The 27,913-nt window shown below is 43.2% G+C and overlaps 1 protein-coding gene across 12 annotated transcripts in view; it reads left to right on the forward strand.

Annotated features, from left to right (window-relative positions):
* ST3GAL4 (ST3 beta-galactoside alpha-2,3-sialyltransferase 4) overlaps positions 1-27,913 on the forward strand; it is a 178,858-nt gene that overhangs the window by 144,039 nt on the left and 6,906 nt on the right. For 10 of the 12 annotated variants that reach the window (XM_048512013.1, XM_048512018.1, XM_048512021.1 and 7 more), the window contains 5 exons: positions 13,099-13,171; positions 14,678-14,759; positions 15,800-15,880; positions 16,440-16,537; positions 21,640-21,700. In XM_048512013.1, the coding sequence (XP_048367970.1) occupies positions 13,099-13,171; positions 14,678-14,759; positions 15,800-15,880; positions 16,440-16,537; positions 21,640-21,700 (395 nt within the window). Of the gene's footprint in view, positions 1-4,463; positions 4,564-13,098; positions 13,172-14,677; positions 14,760-15,799; positions 15,881-16,439; positions 16,538-21,639; positions 21,701-27,913 lie in introns of those variants that run through there. The other 2 variants (XM_048512025.1, XM_048512019.1) reach the window with 2 other exon arrangements.

Raw genomic sequence — 27,913 nt, forward strand, 5'->3', positions numbered from 1 at the left:
TCACACAGCTAGCATGAAACGCCTTAAACCTGTCTTGGGGTAAAAAGACCACTAGTTTAGCATTGTCAAAAAGCCCTGGGTTGAGCAGAAATAAAATGTCCTGAGGACGTCTTGGAGAAAAAGCTGTGCATACTTCCTCCCTAAAATGCTTCTTTTAACGTCATCAAGATGTTTTATTTGTGTTGTGCAGAAGAGACCATTATCTACCAGTGTTTCCAAAAATAAATTGATGATTAGTAATTTTGAAAATTAGGGATTGTTAAAATAAGATCCAATAGAGGAAAGTGTGACTTTTACTAATAGCAACTCTAAAGATCCAATTTTATATATGTTGTTAAAGAGCAAGTGGTAATATCTTTTGTCGTGTTAATATTTGGTGCAGACTAAACGTATTTATTTATTTATAGTTCAAACTTACTATAGTGCCCACCCCCAAAGGGCTCTGAAGTCCTTATGGGAAATGTTCTTTGTTTTTCTGTGATTCTTCTATGTGTTCGATATGATGTAAACCTGTTTAAAAACTAATACAAATTTTAATCTAAATGAAAAAAAATGTACTGGAGTTTCTTCTTATAGTGAAAAGTTCTAAGGCCAACAAACATTTCTCACAGAAGATTCAACACTAAATAACACAATAAATTGTCAATGATTTATTATTACCAATATAACCATGACACTAATTCTTCAGTTACCAAAGCTCTGCTTTTGGGGAAACAGCAGTGATAGTTCAATTCAATGAACAGAGTTAAGATTCCTGGATGTTTGGAGGAAATCTGTATGCTTCCATACATATATTCTAATTTTATACACGCACGCACCACGCACGCACGCACGCACGCACGCACGTACACACGCACGCACCTTTCATTCTTCAGTTAGAAAATTGATATTCTGCCTCCCTAGATACCTGTTCACGGTGGGTTACAAAGTAAAAAACTATATAACTACCATAAAACTATATAACATCAATTATCAACATGAAAACAATTTGAGGGCATAGGAATAGCACAAACCAACCTCAGATGATATTCCTCAGGCTAGATGTGTTCTATGGTGCACAGAGACTCGGTCTGGATTGGGATCATGCAATTTTCCCGACTAGAAATGTCCCAGGAGATTTGCCTCAGTGGACTAAACAGATGAGAATGTATCACTTTAGTCTAACAGGGCAAAAGAATGTCTCCTTGGAGACATTTCGGGACAAGAACATGGCGAGCAGGGGAGGGCTTAACTCTCCTTTCCTTGTGTATTGTAACCCTGATCTGAATTAAATCTCTGAATGCCTGAGAATTAACTTTAGGGAGTGCCAAACACAGAACCAGCAATACTTATCTATTTTGATTTACTCAGATTTATGGTGCTTGTTTGATTATCCAAATAAGATAACTTTTTTCTCTTGTTCAAGGTCCTCCATATGAGGGGAAATTCCAGAAAATAATGTTCATCAACTTCTTGGTGTACTTCTGAAGATAGGGCACTTCTGAATGTGGTTAAACTCTGCAAAACTAAACTGTTATCTCTGGACAAAGCAAACATCTAGTTAATCAGAACCAAATGATTTTCTCTGAATATTTGTTCAGTAAATCCAGGGCAGCAGAATCATGAGAGGTGAAACCTCTCCCCTATCTCACTAATATAAATATGGGTAGTAGGTTTTTTGCAGATACGGGCACTCAGCTTTCCTTGGCTGTCAGGTTTATTTCTCACTGGGAAGACTCCATTGAGAGCATGTAGAAGAGACAGGATGGTAAGTAGAAAGCTCATGAGCTCCACTATGCCTAACTTTGAAAAATTTAGATGGGATAAAAATACTGGAAAAGCTGTGTACAATTTTCAGGATTTTGACTTGGGGGGGGGGGGGTCCTTAGCACCAAATGAAAAATGGATTATGCCACTTTTAAAGATTAATTCTAGGACACTTTCCCCCTTTAAATTATTTTCTCCACTTCTCAGTATTCACTGTATGGAAATACAAATGAAGAAAATACAGAGATGTATTTTTTAAAATAGCAACACGTTCTCTGTTCTCCCCGCTTTACTTATGTAGAGTTACTAGCGGGCCCGGACACGCGTTGCTGTGGCTGAGTCTGGTGAAGTGGAAAAGAAAAAAAAGGGGAAGCGAACGGTTCGAACATGTGTCATTGCACAATGATTGCAAGGGAGGGGAGGGGCAAGGGGCCCCTCGCTCCCCTCCCTCTCTCCTGTTCCCTTGCATGGCAACCCGGCCAGTCCCTCCCTAACGTTCCCATTCCTCTGCTAGGGTTGGTGGGCCGGTCCTGTCCCTAATGTTCCCCTTCCCCTGCAGGCGAATTATCTAGCGTAAAACACGCTGGGAGACATGAGCTACGTTGTTATCAAATTTCAGAGCGTTTGGTCCAGCAAACCCCCGGACGCTCCCTCACCTTCCCCTTCCTCCGCTAGGGTGGGTGGGCCATGTGCAAATGGCCCGCCCCATCCCTTTCACTCCAGATGGCAGTGGTTTTCAAGGAAGGCATGGTTGGTTCCCTTGTATCAGAGGGTGTTGCTTTGATGGCCAGCAGATGGCGCTGTTGCGGAACAGAACTGTGGTTCCAACTGTCACAGGTGTGGCATGTACACAATAACTGGCACAGTTGTGACATGTACACAACAGGGGGTGTGGAAACAGTATGGAAACCTGGCCGCATGCGAATGCGATGTGTGAAAATTTCAAAGCAATCGGTCAAGTAGTTTGGGAGATTACCTGTCAGCAGAAAAACGCACTGATAGATTTTTATATATATAGATTGGTTTTTTTGTGTGAAGGGGAGATAGGCTGTGCTTTGTTTCAAGCTATGGGGTCATGTTACTTTTAACCAACCCGCCTCCGCACAATTGATAACAGGGCCCCATAGCTTGAAACAAAGCATACCTTCCCTTTACAAAAAAACAACAAAAAAACAATAGTTTATGGACTGGTTGTGGTGGGTTTTCTGGGCTGTGTGACCATGGTCTGGTGGATCTTGTTCCTAATGTTTTGCCTACATCTGTGGCTGGCATCTTCAGAGGTGTATCACAGAGGGAAGTCTGTTACACACTGTGTCCAGGCCATGGCCATACAGCCCGGAAAACCCATTACAACCAGTTGAATCTGGTCGTGAAAACCTTCGACAATACAGTAGTTTGTAGATCTTGTTACTGCAACTTCCCTCTGTTTCACTTGCTCCTAAGTGCAGATGCAATGCATCTTTGCCTTAAATTTTCACTTGCAAATATTAGGCAAAATTAACAAAGCTCATGCAAATCAATCTAATTTGTGCTTTTAATCCTAATGCTACTTTCCTAATACAATGGAATTTTGTTTAAAAAAATCCTTTTGAATACAGAGTTCAGGGCAGAGAATATGGCTAATGGGGAGGGTTGTTTTTAGCAGTAGCATGTGGGATGAATGCAGCTGAAGAGATCAGGGGGGAAATGATGATGGGGGGAGGGGAGGCAGTGGAGGTATGCAGAATGATTTCACCAAAACCCAAGGTTTGACCACTGGGGAAATCTGTGCTAAACTGGACATTCGGAAAAGGCCACTTTCACGTAAAATTTCCATAAAATGCCTGGTTTGTTTTAATTTCCCACCATGGTATTTTGGTCGGTCCAGAAAGCAGCCCACATAAATTACAACCTGCAAGCAGCACTCTTCATCCCGATCTCTGGGGTTCGAGGGCTAGACAGAATGGGACCAATCCTGTCCCCTCTCCACGGCAGTAGCAGAAGAGATTTCCTGAGGAAGACTGACTGACCGGTAGCAGCAACAAAATGGAGGATGCAGGGGAGTCAACATGAGGGAAGGGGTCGGAAAGCACAATGGGTGGGGAATGGGAGGACCTAGTTCCCTGTGGGAGGGAGAAAAGGTGAGAGGGAGGGGAAAAAACCCGAAGTCTTGGTTCACTCATTCTGGTTTGCTTTCCCTGCGAAATGGCAAAAAAGGTCAGGTTTTGCCCGCATCGGGAAAATCCGAGGATTCTTCCCCAAGAAGCACAGCCTCTTCGGAATGATTGCATAATTGAAATTCTAACCTGGATAATGCATTGAACCTGTTGCATTATTAGAAATCTAACCCAAAGGAAAACAATGCTTGCTGCTTCTGTGCCTTTCGGAGTGGAAAGATTTCTGGATATATGCTTGATGCCTGCAAGCACTTACTGTTTTGAGTTGTCCCGTTTTGTGTCTTCATCTGACTGTGAGACCAGGGCTTCTTTTTTAAATGGCAGGAGAAGATGTTGCCCTAGGGGCAGAACCAGCCAGTGGACTGGGGCAGAACACATGAACATTCCAGATTTCCAATATTTCTTCCCAACAATGCAATTGTGTCTTCCAGTTGCCAAGCATTTGGCGTACCTGCCTTACAGAACACGTGTGAGTAGTGAAGTGGCTTGGTTTTTCCCCCTTCTTATTCTGTTTACCTTTGCTGAATGGGGTGGTGTCCCTACTTCTGACACATGAGGAAGTCTGCAGCTCCAGGCAGCTGATTCTTGCGAGCAGCACAAAAGTTTTGTCTGCTTCTCTCCTTGCTTCACTCGCCTGTGCTGGAAAGCGGGGAGACTTAAGGTAGGCTTCTGCTCACGGCAGCTGCCAAAGGAGGAAGACTCTCCTTTAAATCCATTCATTTGTAAAGGCTGTTCAGGTTCATTGTAAGATGTAGAGTCTGTTTCTCAGGGAAAGCAACCTGTCTTGCTGGTGTCCTTGCTGGGATGGATGTGGTATAATTAGCTGGCACGGGTACAGTTACTTCTCTGGCAGGTAAGAGGTTGACCATCCTTTTGGTTGTGCTGTTACAGGACAGCTAACAGTTGGAGCGGAATTCCTTGTATCAGGGCAAAAGCTAAATTCTTTGCAACTGTTGTTTCTACAGCTGTTGGTTAGGAGAAGGGCGCCTTTCTCTCCTGCTCTAGTGTTACTCTATGAAAGAGAAGGTGGTGCCGTCTTTTGTGGATACCATTTGGTATTCTTGTACTGAATAAGAGAGATTTGTGTATGGAGATGCCCTTAAAGCGGCCGAAGTGTGAGGAATTTGGGTTTGAGTGTGGGTGGGGGGATATTGCTCTTCAGAAGAACTCCTAGAGCAGTGATGGCGAACCTATGGCACGGGTGCCAGAGGTGGCACTCAGAGCCCTCTCTGTGGGCACGCGCAAACAGAGTCCCCCCCCCCCCCACATCTAGGCTAACCTGGGCCGCTGGGCTTGATTATTAGCATTAAACTTAAGATCTAGTTTTGGGGAAGCAGTGTAGGTAACCTTGTTAAGCACTGTTAAACCCCACTGATTTTCATGCGAAGAACTAAAGCGCGATCCTTTACCTGGGAGTAAGCTCGGTTGCTGGCAATGGGGCTTGCTTCTGAGTAAACCCTCCTAGGGTCGTGACTCACCCGTTGGAAGAGTTGCATGGTTGCTTCAAAGCAAAGCCACCGACTACCACCAAGCTTACTCCTGAGTAATGCATGCCTCGGAGCCAACCTTTTTTTCTAAACTAAAACCTCAGGATTCAGGTTAAATTGCCGTGTTGGCACTTTGCAATAAATAAGTGGGTCTTGGGTTGCCATTTGGGCACTCGGTCTCGAAAAGGTTCGCCATCACTGTCCTAGAGTGTACCAATCATAGGGGCTCTATTTAACTGTAACCTCCCCAAAATGAGATACCTAGTGTAATAAGTAATGACCCTATCCAAACCAATTGAACATGGGTGAAAAGCTAGTATTTCTGTGTTAGATAGATTTTTTGCCTTTCATGGATTGTGTCTTAAACTGTAGATTTATTTATGTAATTTGAAAGGCCTATTGCTAACAAATAAAGACTGAAGGCTTGAAGGCACTGGGGGGTATATACATTAGGGAAAAAATGGGGTTCCCAACTGTGTGGTTTCCTCATAAGGTAAATGCACTTGGTGGGTTCTCGAAGGAGATGATTGGTACATCCTATGTCTATGAGATATCAACACAATTCTTTTAAACAAATACTCCTTCAGCAGGATCTAGAAACTGTGGGGTGGGAATGGGGAATCGGATCATACACACACGGACATTTTCAGTGGAGAATCAGGTAGAATGGTTAAGCTGACAACCTAACCCTCAGATTTCTCCTGCAGAATCACCTCCCCAGATGTTCTTGCTATCTCAGCAGTTTTGGGAATATGTATTTGCTGGGATAAAGGTTAGTTCCATTCTTCATAGTAGTTGTCCTCCAAAATCATGGGCAGGGAGATCTTTGTACACTCAGGAGTTGATAACCGTAGGTTTACTCCATAAACTGGAACTGCTGTTTGTAAACATAGAGCACACCTATTGAATGCCAGGAGTAATGTTGTAAAGTCACGTTGTGTCGCCAAGATCTGCGAAGGGTATTACAAATTTTTGTGGGTTTGATTTTGCTTTCATGAATAAGTTTTAAGGAGGGTGGAGGAAGGATTCGTGGTGCTAGAGTCAAGGCAAGCCCAGCCTGTGCTGCAGTCCAATGAACCATACATTTAACCTAAGAAGACACTGAGCAAAGGAGTGGAGGAATTTACTGAAGGAACGCAATCACTGCTAGCCAACAAGAAACTTTTTGTGTTGACAGTTTTGCTGTCCTTTTGGGTTTGAGGATTCCAATTAAATATGGTCAAGCAGCTGAGTATCTCTATCACCTGCAGAGCCCTACCAACACAGAACTTTCTTGCTAGCCACATTTAATGTTATGCCTTCTGCATTATGGTATGGAAGGTTTTAGAACGTCGCTCAGGATGAGAGGATGTGCCCTTGTCGGGCAGGTGGTATTGAAACAGTAATGCACATCTTTTTTTACTATTTATGAGGCGATCCATGATAAATTTATAGACCCCATTTTAATCTATAGAATTGGACTGCCCGATATTTTAAAGCTTTCTTATTTATTAAATACTTCTGATCCAACTATATGTGAAGGCGTAGCTAGTTTCTTGCAAGCAGCAATAGAACTTCATTGTGATGTTAAGCTGTAAGACTTCTTGTTAGTTTCCACATTTTTAAGTGATCCCAGGACAGATTTGATGAGTTTATTTCCTTTTTTAATCTTTTAATAATATTATATTTTGGATTTTTATAACTTAATTTTAAACTATGTAACCTTTTTTTAAAAAAATTGTGTGCTGCTAATACTAGTGTGATACCAATAACAGCTATGGTATGATATGGTATGGTGTTGACAGTTTATGCAACCCTGTTCTGTAAGTTTTGACCAGATTATCTGGGTTTCTTCAGTCCTTCAATTCCACAAATCCAAGGAGTTTCGCTTCTAGTTAGTTTCCACAGTGGGTCAAATGTAAACGTGAAGGTGTGTTTGGGACTTTTCTCAACTCATTTTTCTTTTGGCAAGCTTCCTTGCCTAGTTTTGGCCTTTCGGCATGAATGTTTAGTTGGAGTTCTACCACTGCAATTTTAGTTGGTCCACATCTAAAAACCTGTGGTGTTCCCAGTTGGCTTTGTGGGCAAATTTGGGCGCACAGGATTTCTATGACTTTTCGTTTCCCTTTCTATAAAAGGGGGATTCTGTATGTTAATGGGTGCATTTTGCTCTGATAGATTTTCCTTCTGCACCAATTTATCCAGGAGAGTGGCAGGATTCATACAAAAACCTCACAAGAAACAAACATAAATAAATAAACAAGAAGTGTGTATGATGATAATACACTAATGAAGAGTTTAATGTTTTAAATATTATAAAGTATAACCTCATATCCAGATACGTTGCTAATTCTGGTGCTGACCACATGCAATTGATTCTGTCCAAATAACATACTAAAATGTTATAGTTTCTTTTACAATGTTTATATTTTCCTGCCTCTCAGATGGCAAAAATCTAAGATATATAGTCTAAGACAATGTAGGATGCAGCAGTCTGCAAATTTCCCTGTTTTCAGTATTGTCTGTAGTTAAAATTTTATTTGTTGAAAACCGTCAATGTTATTTTAAGCAGAGTTGCACCCTTCTAAATCCAGGGACTTAAATGGACTTAGAAGTATGTTACTCTGCTTAGTTTCATGCTGAGTTACACCCTTCTAAATCCATTGCAGTGACAGAACATAGAATGATACTCCTAACGCATTTGTACTACTAAGTTTCATAAACATGTCAAATAATACAGTTTTGTATGCTAAGTTCTAAATTCCCTGACCAGGATAGCCCAGGATCTCTGAATGTCTCTCGCCCTGAAAACTTAGTATAGTTGCTATAGTTGGCTGCAACTTGGCAGTGCCTTCCACCACCAGAACTTTGTCTTGAACAACAGTTTGCTCATTCAGAAAGAATTGGTTGTGACTTGGCGGCAGAAATGAAGTGTAAATGATACATTTTGTGTCGTTAAATCAGCAAAATAAGTTTGGCTTGATGTGAAAGTACAGGTATTCCATTTCCCCTTGAAATTTCTGCTTTTCCTTCTGTGGCTTCAAACTTAATAGAAATTTAACATCTCTAGGTAGCAGATAAAAATCCCGACAGCCTTCTGGGCCAGGTGACTGAGGCCCCTTCCGCACTTGCAAAATAATGCACTTTCAGCCTACTTTTTAATTCACTTTGCAGCTGGATTTTACTGTGTGGAACAATTGTGAAAGTGGATTGAAAGTGCATTATTCTGCATGTGCGGAAGGGGCCTAAGTCAGAACAATTGGGTCCCTTTCCATGTGCACAGTCTAATCTACTTTTGATATATCCCTGCTGGTCTTCTTTGTGATGGGTAGGTTCATTTCTGACCCATGTGTGGTGCCTGATGCAGACTCAGCGGCTTGGCTGTCTATCTGCATCTTTGGATGTGTGTCAGATAACACTTTAGAACAAAATTTTGTTGAATGACTAAGTGAATATTTCTTTGCGTTACACTCATATGCTTCACAATTTGGAAAATGAAGACCTCTTTATTTGGTCAATAAGCTGCTGAAAAGTAAAAAGTGTCCCCCCCAGCGCCCCAATTATTTTCTTTTAAAAAATCATATAGAATGATTGTAAGTAAAAATGCCTGGAGAAACGGTAATATGATTTGCAAAACATTAATGTCTGGGATCCTGTTTATAGACTTTAAGTATAAGCCGTGGTTAAATATAATGTTGTGAACGTTTGTTGCATGGCAGCGAAAATAATATGCTCTCTGTTACCTTGCAAGTTCTGAATATCCAGCAGAATCAACAGTGTATTGTCGAAGGCTTTCATGGCCGGAATCACTAGGGTGTTGTGCGTTTTCCAGGTTGTATGGCCATGTTCCAGTAGCATTCTCTCCTGTTGTTTCACTTGCATCCACAACACCTTAGAATTGACAATATTTCTTTGTTAGCGCTGCTTACAGCCGTCCGAATAGTTGAACCTGTGGTGTTGAGGTTTAGAAAATGAAACTTCACTGCGGTGGACCTTTTCCATTAGTAAACTTGTAACATAATATGCATAATGTTTTAATTTCGTATTAAGATATGTAATCCACAGTATATAAGTGTGCTATACAGGTTGGAATGATGAACTAGGATGTAGAACACCCAGGTTTGATTTATGATCTGTCATGGAAGCTTGCTGGGTGGCCTTGGGCTGTTCATACTCTGAGCCTAACCTGCCTCACGGAGTTGTTGTGAGGGTAAAGGGGAAGAGCGAAAAGAATGGATGCTGCCCTGGGTGGTTCCCATTGGAGAGAAAGGCGGAGAATAAATTAGTACAGGATTGTAAAGTGTGCCGAATGTGTGCGCACGTGCTGAATGCCGTGGTGTTGCTTCTGCCTCTTAACAACTCTGTGAGTCAGCATCTTCCAAAACTTCCTATAGTTTACAGCCTTGCTCGGATCTTGCAAAACGAGTGCTGAGGCTTCCTTGATAGAGTCAATCCATCTCATGCTGAGTCTTCCTCTTTTCCTGCTCGTCAAGAAGCTCCCCTAAGCCAAGGGAAACTCTTGGTTGCCAAGACTCCAGCTCTGCCCCAAAGCTGGGAACAAGGTAGCCAACCAATCCTGTGAGGTAGGCTTAGTCGCTTAACTGGTAGTGTGGTACCCGAGGGGTCTGCTGAATTTGTACTGAAGTCACAAAAGAGCATGGAAATGCTAGTGATATGTTTATTTAAGCAGAATGCAATAATGTAGACAGAATACACATTTAGCAGCATGGAAGCAAAATTAAACTACCTTGTCCTAAACGGGCAAAGGCAGCAAGAGCCGGACGAGCAATTCCCACCTTTCTCTCCTGTAAAGAGTCTCAAAGCGGCTTACAAGCTCCTTCCCTTCCTCTCCCCATAACAGACACCTTGTAAGGTAGTTGGGTCTGAGAGAGTTCTAAGAGAACTGTGACTAGCCCAAGGTCGTGTATAAGAGTGGGAAAGCGTTGTGTATAAGAGTGGGAAAATAAATCCAGTTCACCAGACTAGAGACCGCAGCTCATGTGGAGGAGTGGGGAATCAAACCTGTTTCTCCAGATTAGAGTCCACTGCTGTTAACCACTACACCACACTGGCCTTGCCTAACAAACAGCAAAGGTGCTTTCCGCACGGGCCAACTAAACAGGGATAACACTGGTAAAAAACCGGGGGGGGGGGGGGGGGCTTTGCATGGATTCCGATCCTAACGCGGATCTGCTCTGTGTTCCCCCAATCCAGGTTTTTTTAGAATCGCGTTATGTGTGATTCTTTTGTTTTAACGCTGTTCGCTGCCACGGCTAAATGAATGGCCTCGGCTGTGAGCTGCGTTAAAACAAGAGAATCACACATAACGCAATTCTTGAAAAACCCCTCCCTGGCTCCCATCCACAGAGCCACACTGGGGAAATGGGCCGTATCATGGCCCTGGGGTTGGTCCTGTCTGCAGGCGGGGGGGTGGAGGGGAGGGGGAAACGCACAACCATGGGACTGTTTCAGCCCGGCGAAGGGGCCGCAAGGGCGGGTTCAGCACAAACCCGCTCTTTTCCCGCTCTTTTATATACCGCATGCGGTTTGACAAACTAATGTCAAGGTCTTTCGGCACTTACAATATACCATCTTTATTCACACAAGGTCAATGGGCACAAAGCCGCGAAGGGCGCGAAGTCAGCCTGTTCTTTCTCAGACTGGGCAGTTTATCACCTCCAATGGTTCCAAAGCGCATGGCACCAAGGTCACTCCACTGCTCCTGTTAGCTTTTTGTTATCTCACAGAAGACAATTTTCTGAAGCCACACCTGTTCAATAACTTCACAAAGTCTTCCCAACTCACAAACAACATAAAGACCATATTAATTCAGCATGGTGGCAATCAGAGGGGGGGAAATAAAAAAATGAAACATGGCACCACTCAGACACCACTGGCCTGTGACATCATGCGCCCTCCAATCTTTCCTAGCATTATTGTCTTTTCCAGTGACTAGAATCCCCATGTGTAAAAAGGCATACTGCTTGACTCACTTCTCTTTCAGTATTTGGAAACCTTTTATATCTGAAAGTGTGTGGTGTCTGTTAACAGAGAAAAAAAGATAACTAGGCAGGAAATTTAATTTATTCATTTAGAACTCTTAGGCCTCGCTGTTCAAATGAAAGTTCGGGCTGACTGACGACATGAATGAAACACAATTACTTTTCAAGATATAGTACAGAAATGGAAGACTTGCCCGTGATAAAAACAAATTACAGCATAACTCTCATGGAGGAAACCCCACGAATCACTATACAAACATTACCGATCAAGTTTTATCTCTAGCGTCCATTTGCCTACAGATGTCAGTGGTTCCAGCCTTCTGGAATAATGTGATCCGCAGGCTTTGAAGACCCCAGAGTGCAGCATCCTGGAGCATTTCGGTAATGAGCGGTAACATGAATGGCTAGGATTTGCTGGGACCCTTCAGGAACCTCAGATTTCCTAGAATTACACTGATTTCTGGGCTACACAGATCAGTTCTCCTGGAGAAAATGGCTGTTTTGGAGGGTAGGTTATATGGCATTATACCCTCAAAGGTGCTTCCTGTCTTAAAACCTGTTCTACTTGTAAACATCCAGGAGTTTCCTAACTTCCTCATCGGGTTGGGAAGGGGAAGCAGCCACACAAAGCTGTCTTTCTACAGTCCACTGGATTTTTTAAAAAGAAGGAGTGGTTGCGTGGATGCAAAGTGTGCGCAGAGATTTATATTGTGTAGAAAGCGGATAGAAATCAGGGCTTTTTGTTTCGAGTTGGGGTGGGGAGTTGCCCTCAATGCTAGGACTTGGAGCTGTTAAATAAAATCTATTGGCCTCAGGTTCAGGGAAGAGGAGAAAAAGTACATGATTTCTTTATGGCGAGGTGTGTGTATGGAGAACGCTGTTCTCTTCCAGAACCTATTTCCCTTATTCAGGGGAACGCTGTTCTCTTCCAGACCCTATTCATAGGCTCCTTAAAGGCTTCTAGCTGGCAACTGTTGAAAGCAGGATACTAGATTTTGTGTTTGTGTGCATGTGTGTACTTGAGAAAACTTTCAAGATAGAAGGGTTGCGTAAGAGAGTTACAACTGCAATCCAGAACTAGAATGTCTGCTGCTTTCAAATGTGATTCAAAGACAATATTTATAAAATATGTTTAAAGCTGTGTTCACCACACCTTGAAGGAACTAAGTCTTGTTTAATCAACATTAACCTCTAATGAGCAGATTGTTTCTAATGAACATATAAACGGATTATGGTTGGTCATTTCATTATTTTAGTATAATTTGGCATGGAAACGAACTCTTGTTGAAATGAAGAGGTGGAATGCCTGTAGGTGCTAAAACTTTTCCTAGTGGCGACTAAGGGTTTTGAGAATGGGGCTTTTGCCCAGCAAGGCTTCTAATTGACCAGTGAAGTTAATTGGCAGTGTTGGTTTTGAAAAGCGTTGTTATGGCACTAGCTGCTACCATAGCAAAAGTCTCTTCTCTGTGTGATTGAAGGTAAACTGCAGCAGCCATTTTGTGGCTGACTCCGCCTCCTGCAGGAGCCATTTTGTGGCAGCCATTTTGTGACTATGTCTGCATTCCAAAGGTGCTTGAGGGCTCAAAAAGTTTTGGGACCCCTGCTCTAGGGTGCAACTGCACCTCATGTTTTACTTTTTCTCTGCCACTGACTCTGGAATGACCACATATTAGAAAAACTTTTTCTGTGATGTGAGAGACCAATTTTGCCTTCTTCTTCTTCTTCTAGGTGACCAATAGCAGTCGCAATGAGATCAACAGGGGGATTTGTCAGATGCTGATAAAGATGATCAACAAGTCTCGTAAGTGAAGGCATTTTGCCATTTCCTCCTGCTGTGCTGCACACTTTTGCTCAAAATTGTGAAGAAAGATGAGGGAAGGGTATAGAGGGGGACTTCATTTGGGACTAGGCAGATTGATTTCAAGCATAATAATTTATAGTGCAATCCTGTGCTACTCTGGTCTAAGCCCATTGATTTCAGCGTGCTTAGACTGAATCAACTCTGCATAGGACTGCACTATACATTTGCTAAGAGCAAGGGGCAATTTAAAATATTGATTTAAGTCAAGCTTCCCATTAGTACTTCATTTATTTCTTGAGCAATGATACGTGTTAATTGGTTGATGTAACCACTGAAACAAGTCAGTTTACTGCAAATTGGAGCATTTGTGCTATGTAGAAGGGGTACGCATGAAATGTTATTTTTTACTAATTTTAGAAGATGCCGTTTGGTTGTTACATTGCTCATGGAATGGATAATTTTGCTCAGGGCTTGTGTCACGGTGGAAGTGCATTGGGGTTGTGGTAAGAAGGAAGCCCACGTTATACAAAACAGGACATATATTTTAATAATTGCCAGCAGGGGACGCAAAGGTCACTTTGTCCTTTTCGAGCATTGTCACTGGAAACTGTTGCATGATGACCATAAAGGGAAAAAAATACCATTTATTCATTTCTTAACACACACACACACCCCCGCCAACAAAAAAAATCCCTGGATTTGCTCACTGGGGTAACTTTGTACCCCAGCTCATGTTGAGCATTGGGGTAGAAAGTTACCTTAATGTTTTAATTAGAAATTTAGTGGAGGGTGCAAAGTGTTTTGAAATTATTTGTTCTGGTTTTCTGCTCTAACCACTGAACTATGAGTGTGGGTGGAGGGAGGGGCTGCTACACTTTCTTTTTCGTTTTTACAAAGTAATACATTTTCTGTGTATCTGGGAAGTTCCCCAAATTTATAGACGTAGCTACTGTGTCTGTGGGCTTGCAGCTTTCGTGATTGGCATGAACCACCGACTTTCCTGTTAGATGTAATGATAACATATAATTGATGAAAGGACTGACAAAAAAAAAAACTGGCAGTCGTTTAATCAGCCCTGCTTAGTCAATGCCAGAGTGGTAGAGTATTGGCCATGTCTCTGGCGCTGGGCAGACATTTGCAGCACATCCAGGTTGTTCAAGAGCTCACAAACTGCCAGGTAGAGAACCCAGGATACGATCTGCATGCCCTTGATATTGCAGTATCGTAAATGTTTACCTCCTGGATTTACTGACTTTGATCCTCTAGTAATTTCGTCTGCAGCACCAAATGCACCTCGAAATGCTATTTTGGGGGATCACATGACTCTCAGGAACAGCAAGGCAGAATTTAGAGCAGGTCCTATGAACTCACCTTAAACAGTGAGAGTCCTTGTGAGTCAAGTTAAACCCCCCCCCCTTTTCCCCCACTTCCTTGACTTTGTCTTTATAATATTTTAGTCTCTTACACGACTTTGTGTTATAACATGTTGTCTCTTCTCTTGTTCAGGATGGAAGATACTTGGAGTATTGGCAATATTTTTGGTGATGGTGGGGTATATAATATCCCGAGAGGAAAGGTACATACAGCTGTGAGTGTATTTCTTTAAAAAAAGAAGAAATTAAGTGGCACTGTGGAGGTTATTTATCTGTCTCCCTACTCCTCCCTTTCCTAGAAGTATGATGCGGTGGCTGAAATGTATTTCTTCATGTTGTTTGCTTCCTTTGTAGTCCAACGATCTTGTTCAGATTCAAAGCCAATTATGACATTCAAAAAGTTAGGCATACAAAAAAAAAGCAGAGCAATGAAATCCTGTAACCTTCAAAAACAGTGGAAAAAGGACTGTCTGAACAGATCATCCTCTAACCTGAGGGTCCAATGGGAACAAGTCAGAGGAAAGGAGTTAATAAATACTGTTCACTTTCATGAGGAGTGGCAGCCATTAGGGAAGGCTGAAATCACACATTTGTTGTAGAAGAAGAGTTGGTTTTTATACCCTTCTTTTCTCTACCTTTAAGGAGTCTCTACCTTTAAGCAGCTTCCAAACTCCTTTTCCCTTCCTTTCCCCACAACAGACACCTTGTGAGAAAATTCTGAGAGAACTGTGACTAGCCCAAGGTCACCTAGCAGGCTTCATGTGTAGGAGTGGGGATAAAAACCATGGTTCCCCAGATTGTAGCCTGCCACTCATCTGGAGGAATGGGGAATCAAACTCGGTTCTCCAGATTAGAGTCTACCACTCTTAACCACAACACCACGCTGGCTCTGTAGAGCACAGGAATGTTGAAATGCTGTTGTAACTTGAACATCCCGTGTGGCTGTTGAACACTGTGGAAACCTGGTTCAAGAGAAAACTGTGACTGAGCCAAGGTCACCCTGGAGGCTCCATGTAGAAGAGAAGGGAATTGAACGTGGTTCTTCAAATTAGAGTCTGCTGATCTTAACTGCTACAACATGCTGGCTCTCTTTAGAGCCTTGGATTGTGCCCTCCCCCGCTTTGAGGTGGAAGGAATAAAGGAGAAGTGTTTGCTTTCTCCACTGTTTAGTTGTAACTGAGATTTAATCTGACTCGGGGTGTCTGAATTCTGGGGAAAATAATGGCAATGTTTTCCTTTCCTGTTTGCCTTCCAGTTTTTATTTCCCTTTGCAAGATGACAAGATGACTTGTCCACTGGGGGAGGTGGAAAGGAAAGCTGCACAGCTGATAGCAAAGTAAGTAACTGGGCTAGAAGGTTGCTGGGGAAGCTGGCAGGTCCTCCTCTGCTTGTTCTGGGCTTAGGGATAGCAGAGCTGGGCTGGGACCCATGGAAGGCTGGAGGTTGTATCCCCTGGAGCATTTCTGCCTGTGGAGTGCGATTTTCTCAGCTCCGCTTCTGCAGCAGCCCAAAATGCCCTGGAAATGCTGCTTCTGTCCCTCCTGGAGCAGCATATGGAGGGACGTTTTGGGCTTTGGAAGGAAGGGGGGGGGGTGAGAAAGTCCCACTCTGGCTCATTCCGCACATGCAGAATAATGCACTTTCAAGCTTCTTTCAGTGCTCTTCGAAGCTGGGCGGAATAGCAAAATCCACTTGCAAGCAGTTGTGAAAGTGGTTTGAAAATGCATTATTTTGCGTGTGCGGAAGGGGCCTCTGTGAACACACGTTATTCCACCCACAGAAATGTTGCAGTAGAGCCAAGCCCAGAGTCTTAGAGGCAGGGAAGGCGAGAAGTTTGCTGCAGTTGTTTAATTTGCAGCACGCTGACTGATCTTTTCCCTTTGCTACCATTACAGTTACACACGAGATCATCCACTATTTTTACAGCTAAAGGATTACTTCTGGGAAAAGACCCCTTCATTGTATGAGCTGCCGTATGGTACTAAAGGAAGCGGTAAGCTTTTCTGCTCTGCTCTGTGTTTGTGGGACATGGATTCTGTCTTTTGCCTCCCTTTTCGTAGGTTTCATCTTTTTTCATCTCTTTTCTCTTGGTTGGAGGATTTCCGCTAACAGCCCATTTCTGGAATATGGCACTTGTGTACTGTTTGTTGGTACATTATGTGAGCCAGTCCTTTCTCCGAGCAGCATCTTTCAGGGGGGGTCAGTTTCTCATTCTCCCGGCCTTTAACTGGGAGATCATGATATTCAGCAGTAGAAGTTCATCCTGCGTCTTTGGTTCTTTCTTATTCCTGTTTTTATTGCATGCTCAATAATTTTAGGACATATTCACATGATGTAGGCAACGTCTCCCAGCCATGAGTCTTAAGCATATGTGTATTCAACAATGAAAGGTTCTTAAGGGCCAGTAGTAATAATCTGTGGCTTGTGTATCACTTGATTGACAAGCAGTAATGAAAGTGATAACGGCAGGAAACTTCAAACAAAGACAGAAGTTCCCATTTCTTCTATATGTCCCTTTTAAATCTCAGCTCAGCTCAGTTGTATGTTCTTTAGACATCCGTCCTGGTTTCCTGAGACACCTTCCACTTTTCCTTTTCATTGGAACTGTTTAAAATTGTGCCTTCAAGATCTCACTTCTAAGGAACTTCCGTTGACAAAGTAGTAATGAAAGTGATAACAGCAGGAAAGTTCAAACAAAGATAGAATTCATAACTAGCATAGCTTGGCCACGAGATTCCTCCTTTATGTGCCATGGTCCATCCTGGCTACTAGCTTATTTGCTGCCATATTTTCATTTTTGCCAAGGACTCAGAGGTCCAGTCACAACAGGATTTTAAAATGTCATGAAAACTTATATGCTCTTTCTTGTTTTATGGGTTGAGTAGAAATTTCGACTCAGCATTTTCTCTTGCTTATAGAGCTGTTGATTTTGATCAATGTGCACACAATGTGCACTTTTCTTATTCTGTGCCCCCTCTCCCACCCCCCCCCCCAAGTTGGCCTAACACAGTGCTGATTTCTTATGCATTTGGCAGCTGGCCTCTTCAACATCATCTGTTTAGGGAACATTTAAAAAAAACAACAACCCTGAAACATAATCACAGTGAAATCAACCAATGAAACCACCATTAAAATAGCATACAGCTAAAATGTAAAGCGATTTGGATGATTTTCTCATTTACATTGTATTTCCTTGGAGATGCTGCTTAAACACAGGATAGGAGCCCTGAGCACAAATTATAAGGGATGCCCTATAGTCTTTGTACAGTATACATGTGAATTTAATTTATACATTGCCCTTTTCAGATGGTACTTTGGGGGATATCTGGTATGTGCCTTACCCACAGTCCTCCTGAGATATGCAGTTGCCAAGTAGTTGAGAGCTACCTCAACTACACATTAATTTTCTAAATAAAATAACTCTTCTTAGGGATTTTTGTACAAACCGAACCAGAAAATATACTTGGTACCCTATTTTGATGACATGGTGATGGGATGTATTAGGACGATCATGCGTAAGTGCAATGTCCCAATACTGATGGGTGGATATATTCAGATGTAACATCTGAAAAAAGGCTGATGTGTTCAGTAATTTTTGTTATATTCTGTGCATATACATCAGAATGCACAGTTCTGATCCCACATTTATCCAGGTTCTGGTTTTGTTATTAAAGTATATGCGTGTTGGCTTTTTATTTCAAATAGATGCGTACATTCAGGATGCATGGGCATTGGGTACAGTGGTAGAGTTAGGATGCACTTGACCAGCTAAATTCATAAATACAGCAACTCAATGTAACAAACACTAATTGTTCCTTGATTTGAAACCAACATTCTACATACTTTGTCTGACATCATTTTAGCTGCAAGAGCATTTATGTTTTACAAAGAAGAAGCCAAAAAATAATAATCTGGAGGTTTAACTGTGGGGGGATCACAGGGATGAAGTTTTGATTTGAGCAGTATGTTGACTCTGGCCTTCCAAACCGCTTGTGTGCATTTTCTGGAATCTATGAAACCCATTTTCAGCTTAATGGCCTTAGAAGACACTTTTAAAGACAAAAACTTCTTTCCAGGATAACGGGAAAAATTAGATGTAGAAATTGCTACCAGCTGAATCCAATTGATTACTCTCATGGGCTGTGCTTCTTTGAGTTGTTGAATTCCGGTTATTAAATAATAAAGTCTTATCTGCATTCCTCTGTGGGTTGTTCTTGCATTGCTATTAATTTTCTAAGCCAGTAGTGCACGACTGAATGAAAAGCAGCGAGACAATGTGTATTTTGTTGCCTTTTGTTAGGACTAGGTTGTTTAATATTTTCCGCAAACCAGTGGTAGAGTATGGTAGGTGGAACCCGGTTTCCGTCCGTTCCCTCTTCATCCAAGACTAATCTTGACATAAACAGCAGACGGCACGGTAACAGTGTCGCACTACTGAATCACTTTATGGCGCATGCAGGCGATGATGCGTCTAATAAATTTATTATGTATGTGTTTATTAAAATATTTATACTCTGCCTTACATCTTGGAGGAGCCCTGGGGCGCAGGGTGAAGCTGCAGTACTGCAGTGCAAGCTCTGCTCACAACCTAGAGTTCGATCCCAACGGAGGCTGGTTTCAAGTAGTTGGCTCAAGGTAGACTCAGCCTTCCATCCTTCTGAAGTCAGTAAAATGAGTACTCAGATTGCTAGGGGTAAAGTACAGAAGACTGGGCAAGGCAGTGGAAAACCACCCTTTAAACATGGTCTGCCTAGTAAATATCATGATGTGACATCGCCCCCATGGGTCAGTAATCGCCTGGCATTTCCACAGGGGACTAACTTTTCCTTTACCTTCTGTCTTGATTCCTCCATATAGATTTTAAAGCATTTAACCCTGTGATATCTCTCCCCCCCAGCAGACTAAAATTCATGAATGATTTTTACCACTTCATCAGCTGTTTGTGTGTGTGTGTGTGTACACTGCCTGACAGGTTAGCCTTTGGACTTTGAGATGCATCCAAATGTACATAATTTTAGCAGTATGCCTCTGGCAGAAGTATACTTGTCACGTTTTGCCATCCCCAATTAAATTAAGTAGAAGCCGCATCTTCTCATTTGAGGTTGAGATGCCTGCGCTGATTGGTTGGGAACTGTTGAAGTCACTAACCAGCTCCTCCCACCTCTTCTGCAAAACCGTGTTTTTTCCCCAAATTATGCCATTTGGGGAAAAGTGAGACAAATCTCTATTTAATTGAATACATGTAGAGAGTGTGTTTTAAATAGTGAAAGAAAAGAAAAGACCAGGTGGGCTGCATAGGGGAGCAGATGACTGGAGATAGATTAATGAATTAGCTTTCAGTTTGCTGGCCACAACATCTGTCACATGGCTGGCAAAAAGAGGGAGTCAACAAGCTTTAATGCTGGGGGGAGCATCTATTTATATGCGCCCATAAGCATATAAATCCTGGGGATGGGTCATTGATAAATGGAGATGATTAGGAGCCTTTGATTTACCTGAAAGCTTTACAGTTTTAATCCCAAAGGTACATGGTCTAGAGTAGACAGAATTTGGCAGCCCAAGGAATGGATAGGGGTTTTTTTTAAGCCATTCTTCTTTCAGGGAATTCTGTGACTATGTATATGTTTCTGTCTTAATCCCAAATGTTGCCCTTGCCTGCAACCTTCTAAAATAGGGTAGTCTGAAAGATTATGACTGACCAAAGTCACTGAGTGAATATTTGAGTAGAGATTTGAACTTGGGTCCCCCCACCACTCCTCGTTACTTCTCTATGCTGCAGCATGAACATCAGATATTCAAAACATTCTGAGATCCGGATCTACTGAGGATCTACTGAGCTACTTATTACTTTGTTCTATTAGTGGCCTGCTTTTTATATAATATCCAAAGTGATTTACAGTAGAAAATAAAACTCTTTTCTTTCTTTCTTTCTTTCTTTCTTTCTTTCTTTCTTTCTTTCTTTCTTTCTTTCTTTCTTTCTTTCTTTCTTTCTTTCTTTCTTTCTTTCTTTCTTTCTTTCTTTCTTTCTTTCCTTCTCTCTCTTTCTCTCTCTCTCTCTCTCTCTCTCTCTCTTTCTCCCTCCCTCCCTCCCTCCCTCCCTCCCTCCCTCCCTCCCTCCCTCCTCCCTCCTTCCTTCCTTCCTTCCTTCCTTCCTTCCTTCCTTCCTTCCTTCCTTCCTTCCTTCCTTCCTTCCTTCCTTCCTTCCTTCCTTCCTTCCTTCCTTCCTTCCTTCCTTCCTTCCTTCCTTCCTTCCTTCCTTCCTTCCTTCCGTCCCAACTCTGGGTTGAGAAATCTCTGGAGATGTGGGGATGCTGCCTGGGGAGGGAAGAGTTTGGGGAGGGGTGGAATGCCACTAAACCCATGTCTAAAGAGCCATTTTCCTCGAGGGGAATTGATTTCTGTCACCTGGAGATCAATTGCCATTCCAGGAGATCTCCTGGGGGATGGCAACCCTGTTTCTTACATAGGAAAAGAAATCCAAACTCCCTGAGATCCAGTGCTTTCCTGGAAGAAGGCCATGCTTCCTCCCCCCACCCATAGTTTACTGCCAAAGAAATGTTGGCAAAAGACTGTGTGCATTCAGTTGCAAACCGAGCATATGGCAGCAAATGTTTATCTGTGAAGGTGATGATGCTTAGGGAATTGTTCCCCATCGCTGTCCTCTCCCCACCCCCTCTATCATAAGAATTCTCTGAGTGGGTCAGAATAATCACCATTATTTTTCCAACACCGTGGCTAACTTGATGTCTCTGGAAATGTTGCAAACAGAACATGAAGGTCCCCAGCATCTAATGTAAAGAGATAAAACTACCCCAGCACCTGATGTTAAGAGATGGAAATATGGAGGCTCCACTTAGCTTGTATTATTTGGAAGAGTAACAGGTGCATTTTGCTTAATCTGTAAGTCCTAGAGATCTCTTTGCAGATAACATAGGCAGCACAGAGAGCCATTTTATATTCCTGCTTCTCTGTTGTAATTGGAGAGTCTTGATCAATTGTTCTGTCTTTACCTCAGACATATTTGTGATATGAACACAGGGAAACTTCTGAACTTAAGGTGGTGGGGACTAAATATAAATTTTCTCCTCTTTGCAGAAGATATTCTCCTCCGTGTTCTGGCCATCACAAGTTACTCAATGCCTGAAAGCATTCAAAGGTAAATCTTTCATACCGTATCCCTTCTTAAGATGTAAGATATCCTTTTTTCGGTTCATTATGCTTTTATCCCACCCTTTCCCCAGGGAATTCTGGGTAGCATGCGTGGTTCTGTCTCCTCCTCCCTATTTTATCCTTGCAAGTTAGGTTAGGTAGAGAAATTTTGGGTTGGATCTAGGCTAAATTTTCCGACAGACATATGAAACTATCTTGCCCCCCCCCCCCCCCGACCCTGAGAAATAATTTAGGGGGATGTAGTGGGAAGAGGAAATAAGTGGAAATAGACAATTGAATCTGTGTCCAGCTGGTCCAAGGTGATTGTCATAGAATAGGGATCTGAACCCATTTGTCCCTGGTTCTGGTCCAGGCTGTTCACCATACATTTCGTTTGTAGATAAAATCATCCTGACAATGTTCTTCCCATGGGCTTCCAAGGGGTGTCAGGTTTATTGGTATTTATTTAGATTTGGATGTATCTCTTGTCCCATCAACCAACCTAAAGGCTCAGCTGTGTTGGCCTGGCTCCTATTCATGGGAATGATAGCAGCATTAACCCTGTGACTCAGGATGGGTTCATACATGCAGGTTTTGCATTCAAAAGCTTCAACACTGACTGATGATCACAGTCCACACAGAAATATTTTGGTCATATCTTCTAATGCCCCCAAAGACAGTGTTCTTCTGAAATGCAAGCCGTTTAGTAATTCTAAGAGTGTTGTGGTGGGATGTGAATCCAATCTAGCCAAGCACAGATTTTGTTTGATGGAGAAAGAAGAAGCTCAGTTTCTTCGGCTAAAGTTGGCTTTTATTGGTAATTGAATTGGAGGATTTAATTGAATAACAACCATCTGGGAAAGTCTTCAGTCTGAGTAGATAAAGCCTACAGCTTTATGTGAAGCCAGTGTTGTAGTGGTTAAGAGCAGCAGATTCTAATCTGGAGAATGGGGTTTGATTCCCCTCTCCTCCGCACGAAGCCTGCTGGGTGGCCAGTCACAGCTCTCTCAGAACTCTTTCAACCCACACAGAGGCAGGCAATGGCAAACCACCTCCAAACGTATGAAAACCATACGGGGTCACCATCAATCAGCTGTGACTTGATGCACCCTCCTCCGCCCAAGGTCTACAGATGGTAGTGAGGTTGGCACGCCTATACAGAGATGACATGACCCCTGGGGTTTCACAGCAGAGCCTCAATGCCTTGCGCCATTATTTGGGAGTAACTCTCAGTGTTCACATCTGAGTAAATACGGCATTGTCATAAATGTACTTTTAATTGCCCAATGCATCACTTCTTAATGTTGTTAATCAAAAACAGAAAGTGGGAGTCAGCAGTCTTCAAATGTCATATACATTTTAGGTATTGGAAGGAACGTAGCAAAAGGTAGTGGGGGAGAGAAGAAAGCTAAAGAAGAGCGGCTAGCAGAGGACCTTGTGGTGATAAATGGAGGCTGGGGACAAAGAGAAAAGAAAAGAACAAGCTACTTGGCAAATGGACGTGGCTCTGAAGATAATTCATAGTGGGTTATGGAGATGATTCCTTATTGAACTCCGCTGTGTGATGGGAGGGTTGTTCAATTGCTTTGCCAGTGCTGACCTTGCTGTGTGTTGATGGGGAACTGAATGATAGAGTGGCCTGTGGCATGCATCTTGCTGATGAATTGATATAGTGAGCTCTGACTGTATAGCTTACAAGAATGGTCACCAGAACGGATCCATACTTTGGAGATGTCAAGAAAGCTAGGTGGCGTGGAAGCTGAAAGCACCTTCTTGGTGGATAACGAAAGGGACTGAATGGGGATGCTGATAGATATCCCATCCGGATAGAGGGATGGGACAGTAGTTGCGGGAGAGATGGTTAATGGGCAGCCCCTTTTAATGGGCCAGGCACCTGGGTGTGGCGCACGGCTGCTCCGCCCCACCATTCCCAAGGGTAGCATGGGAAGGCAGAAAACACACACAAAAAGCCTCCCTGCGGCTGGAAAACTCCACTGGGCTTAATAGACATATTCCACCTAAAAGATGGTTTAAGTCCAAAGCCCCAGGCACCAACGTAGAAGAGGCAGCAGCCCGATGAAAGCTGACTTGCATCTGCTTGTCCCCTGGCCATGCCTCCGGACCTCCACTGCTACACTGGGGGCTGGGGCACAGGAATGCTGGAGTGGCACATTGCACCATGTTTGGCCACCATGGAGGGCTGCGGTGGCCACACACTGGCGAATCCGTCAGCACGGCCCCTCCAGCAGCAGTTTCAGCCCCCACCCCTTTGGATGGAGCTGATAGAGCCAGGATCCTGATGACTTTCATCTTTGTGTGAACAATGAAGTCCTTGTGAAGACTGAATGACTGGTCATTGACCTGAAATGCAATATAAATCTGGCGGCTGTCACTGAAATACAACAGGAAATAGCCTGTTGAGGAGGTGGAAATCCACTGAAGTACGCTTTGGATTTTGTGGCTTCCTTGTTGAGACTCCCAGTTGGATTTTGGTAATTCATTGAAATAATTTCTGTAGTTTGTTGGAACAATCACTTCCAAAGCCACTGCGGCACAAAACATTTATTAGGAATGCTAGGATTGTTGTTTTGTATTTTCAAAAAGAGACCACATTTATTTATTTCAGGTGGTTGTTCGATTTACAACCTGCCCCTCTCCTCAAAGGAGATTTGGGGCAGCTGCACAACAAGCACAATCATAGCATTAAAACGCGCATACCTAATAAAACTTGTAGATGTAAATAAATAAAGAAAAAGAAAAAAAGAAAAAGATTCTAATCAGCATGCAGCCATTCATCAGCTCTGGAAAAAATAGATCTGGACAGAATTACTGCTGTGGTTTACCTGCAGTCTTTCTTTGGGCTATGCTGGTAACTGCTGCCAAAACCATTTTTAAAAATATGCACAGCCAATCAAATCTCCAGCCGTGGTGTAGTGGTTAAGAGCAGGTGTACTTTAATCTGAGGAACCGGTTTTGTTTCCCCGCTCTTCCACTTGAGCTGTGGAGGCTTATCTGGTGAACCAGATTAGCTTGTGCGCTCCAACACATGCCAGCTGGGTGACCTTGGGCTAGTCGCAGCTTTTTGGAGCTCTCTCAGCCCCACCTACCTCACAGGGTGTTTGTTGTGCAGGGGGAAGGGAAAGGAGATTGCAAGCCCCCTTGAGTCTCCTTACAGGAGAGAAAGGGGGGATATAAATCCAAACTCTTCTTCTTCTTCCAGTAGCTAATCAGAAGCGACCTGCGACCTCACCCAATTTCTAAAAATAATTGGTGGTCACCAGGAAAGGTAGTGGCAGGTGCAATGACGGGGGATCTCTGGAATAGACAATAGTGGACTAGACAGACTGACTGTATATAAGGCTGCTTCATATGTTAAGATACACCGTTGCCCTTCAGAACTGGGGGAGTATGATGGAAGCAGCCATCTCTTGCCTTGAATGCAGAAGGTTGATGGCCGGTCTTTCAGTATTCGGTCTCCTGCTATTTTTGATAGCTGGGTAGATGAGGTAATTTCACGCCTCAGCACAGCAGGGCTTTGGGAAAAAAATATACCTGCCAGAATTCCTCCGTCTGCCCAGGTATTAGGCTGGAGAGAGAATATTGCTTTTGAGAGAGCCGGCAGTTGTTTGTGAGATACGTACTTTGCTTTTCCTTGGTGTATACACGAATGTTTGTTTTGTCTCCCTGTTGTCTCCAGTCAAAGAGGCTTGCGGGGATTTTTGAAACGATACAAAAATCTCCAAAGCCCTTTCACTAGGGGCAAAATTGTGATGAATATACATACACCGTGAGCAGTGATCTTTCATTCAGTTCACCTTGAGTTCTTTTGGAGAAAGACCTGTATTTCTGTCTCCAGGCTAAAAAGGCAGGTCCTCATCCACCTTGGCTCATGTCCACGGCACCGGCCAGTCATCTTCAGTTTCTATCTGCCAAACCAGGTTTGCTTTTCCGTGCCCCCAACCTTAGGATTTCAGGGGGGGGTTTTTACTCCTGAGGAACCACTCCTGCTTTCTAGGCACCTTTTCCCGCAAAAAGCCTGAAGGAGACTCCATTGGAAGAAGTTGCATAGCGGTTCTTGCCAATTCATCAGACTCCTCGACTGCAGTTGTTAATCCAGTGTCTGACCCACAGTCTGAGACTCTGGATTGTATCATAGCCCTGAGTCATTGCCAGGAGCTTGTCTGTCGGTGTTAGAACAGAGCAAATCCTCTGCATAATGGTTATGGAAGTAGAGCAAAAACAAAAGAAAGAAAGAAAAAGAAAGAGGGCGGGGGGTGATTTGGGCAGAAGTGCAAGAAGCCAAATTATCAGTCAGCTGCAGCTTAGGTGAAATAGTTTGAGAGTGGAGAAATGTATATGGTTTATCTTCCAATTTGAAGAAGAAGAAGAGTTTGGATTTATATCCCCCCTTTCTCTCCTGTAAGGAGACTCAAAGGGGCTTACAATCTCCACTCCCTTCCCCTCTCACGACAAACATCCTGTGCGGTAAGTGGGGCCGAGAGAGCTGTGATTAGCCCATGGTCACCCAGCTGGCATGTGTTGGAGTGCACAAGCCTCCACAGCTCAAGTGGCAGAGCGGGCAATCAAACCCGGTTCTCCAGATTAGAGTGCACCTGCTGTTTACCACTACACCACGCTGTCTTAGCGGGCTGGCAGGTCAGTGCGATGCAACGCTTCTGGTAAGAACACCAGACATGCAATATATCTAGCTCAGGGGTAGGGAACCTGCAGCTCTCCAGATGTTCAGGAACTACAATTCCCATCAGCCTCTGTCAGCATGGCCAATTGGCCATGCTGGTAGGGGCTGATGGGAATTGTAGTTCCTGAACATCTGGAGAGCTGCAGGTTCCCAACCCCGATCTAGCTTCTTCTTGAACCCACAAAGTATTAAAGCGATACGAAGACTAATGCATGGCAGGACTGATTTGTTCATGATTTATGGGCCCAGGTCTATGCTACTGCAGGACACAAAGCCCACCTTTTCTTAACTGCTTTGTGCTGCTACGTCATGTTGATCATGGTGCAGTGTCTGCATTTTGTGGATAGGAAATGCAAGAAGGTTCAACAGGCTAGCAGGGGATGATGGGAGCTGTAGTCCATAACATTTGGAGGGCCGCGAGTTTGACACTTATGCTAACTGAAGTAAATGTACGCCCGATCTCTTGTCAGCTACTTCCTTTTCCTTTGGTTTTTCAGTGTATATTTTGTGTGTAGAGAAATGAATTCTTTTGCCCCTGGGTTTGTATGGATTAAACACTGGTGATAAATATTTATGCATGAAAAAGAACACCCAGGGCAACTTGCTGGCTAATAGGATGAGCCATGTGCTAGGAAATTGCCATTCCGAGCTTATGCAGCCCTGGGTAGTTTCAAGGGAGTCTGCCAGCCTCTTTCATGTTTCTGGAAATATTGTCAGTGACTAGCTTTGCAGAAGTGGTGCCAGTTATGATGATGGCTAAGAAAATTTATGTGAAGCACTTAGGAAGAAGCATTACAACTAGCGAGTGTGGTTTTTGAAGTTACTTTCTTGTGCTGCGTTAGAGAGAGAATTTTGATTGCAAAGAAGGGCAATGTGAAGAAGATGATGTTTTTGGATTTATATCCAACCTTTCTCTCCTGTATGGAGACTCAAGGAGGCTTACAAGCACCTTTCCCTTCCACTCCCTACAACAGACACCTTGTGAGGTACGTGGGGCTGACAGAGTTCCGAAGAACTGTGACTAGCCCAAGGTCATCCAGCAGGAATGTAGGAGTGTGGAAACACATCTGGTTCACCAGATAAGCCTCTGCCGCTCAGGTGGAGGAGTGGGGAATCAAACCCGGTTCTCCAGATTAGAATCCACCTGCTCTTAACCACTACACTATGCTGGCTCTCTATGCTTCTATTCCCACCCCCCACCAACTAAATGTGCATAATTGATCAACAGTTACCAAGGAAAATATTTACACATCTTTGAGTCTAGTTAAAGGAAGAATTAGTCATGTTTGGTTTAGTAGATGTGTGAAAACTTTCTGTATAGCACCTCCAACAGCTTAGAGTGTAATTTACAGACCTGGGCCATGCAGCAATGCTTTCCTGTTCTCCCTCTGCCCATGTGTGTGTGCTAACACACTTCAGTCATCCTGATTTCTAAGTAATTGGACATATGTGGGTGCATTTGTTTCATTACCTGGTTTCTCCCCACTCCTGGCTTTAGAATTCAAATGTCAGTTTTTCTCT

This window comes from Sphaerodactylus townsendi, linkage group LG12 (genome assembly GCF_021028975.2).
Source record: "Sphaerodactylus townsendi isolate TG3544 linkage group LG12, MPM_Stown_v2.3, whole genome shotgun sequence".
Classification (NCBI taxonomy): Eukaryota; Metazoa; Chordata; class Lepidosauria; order Squamata; family Sphaerodactylidae; genus Sphaerodactylus; species Sphaerodactylus townsendi.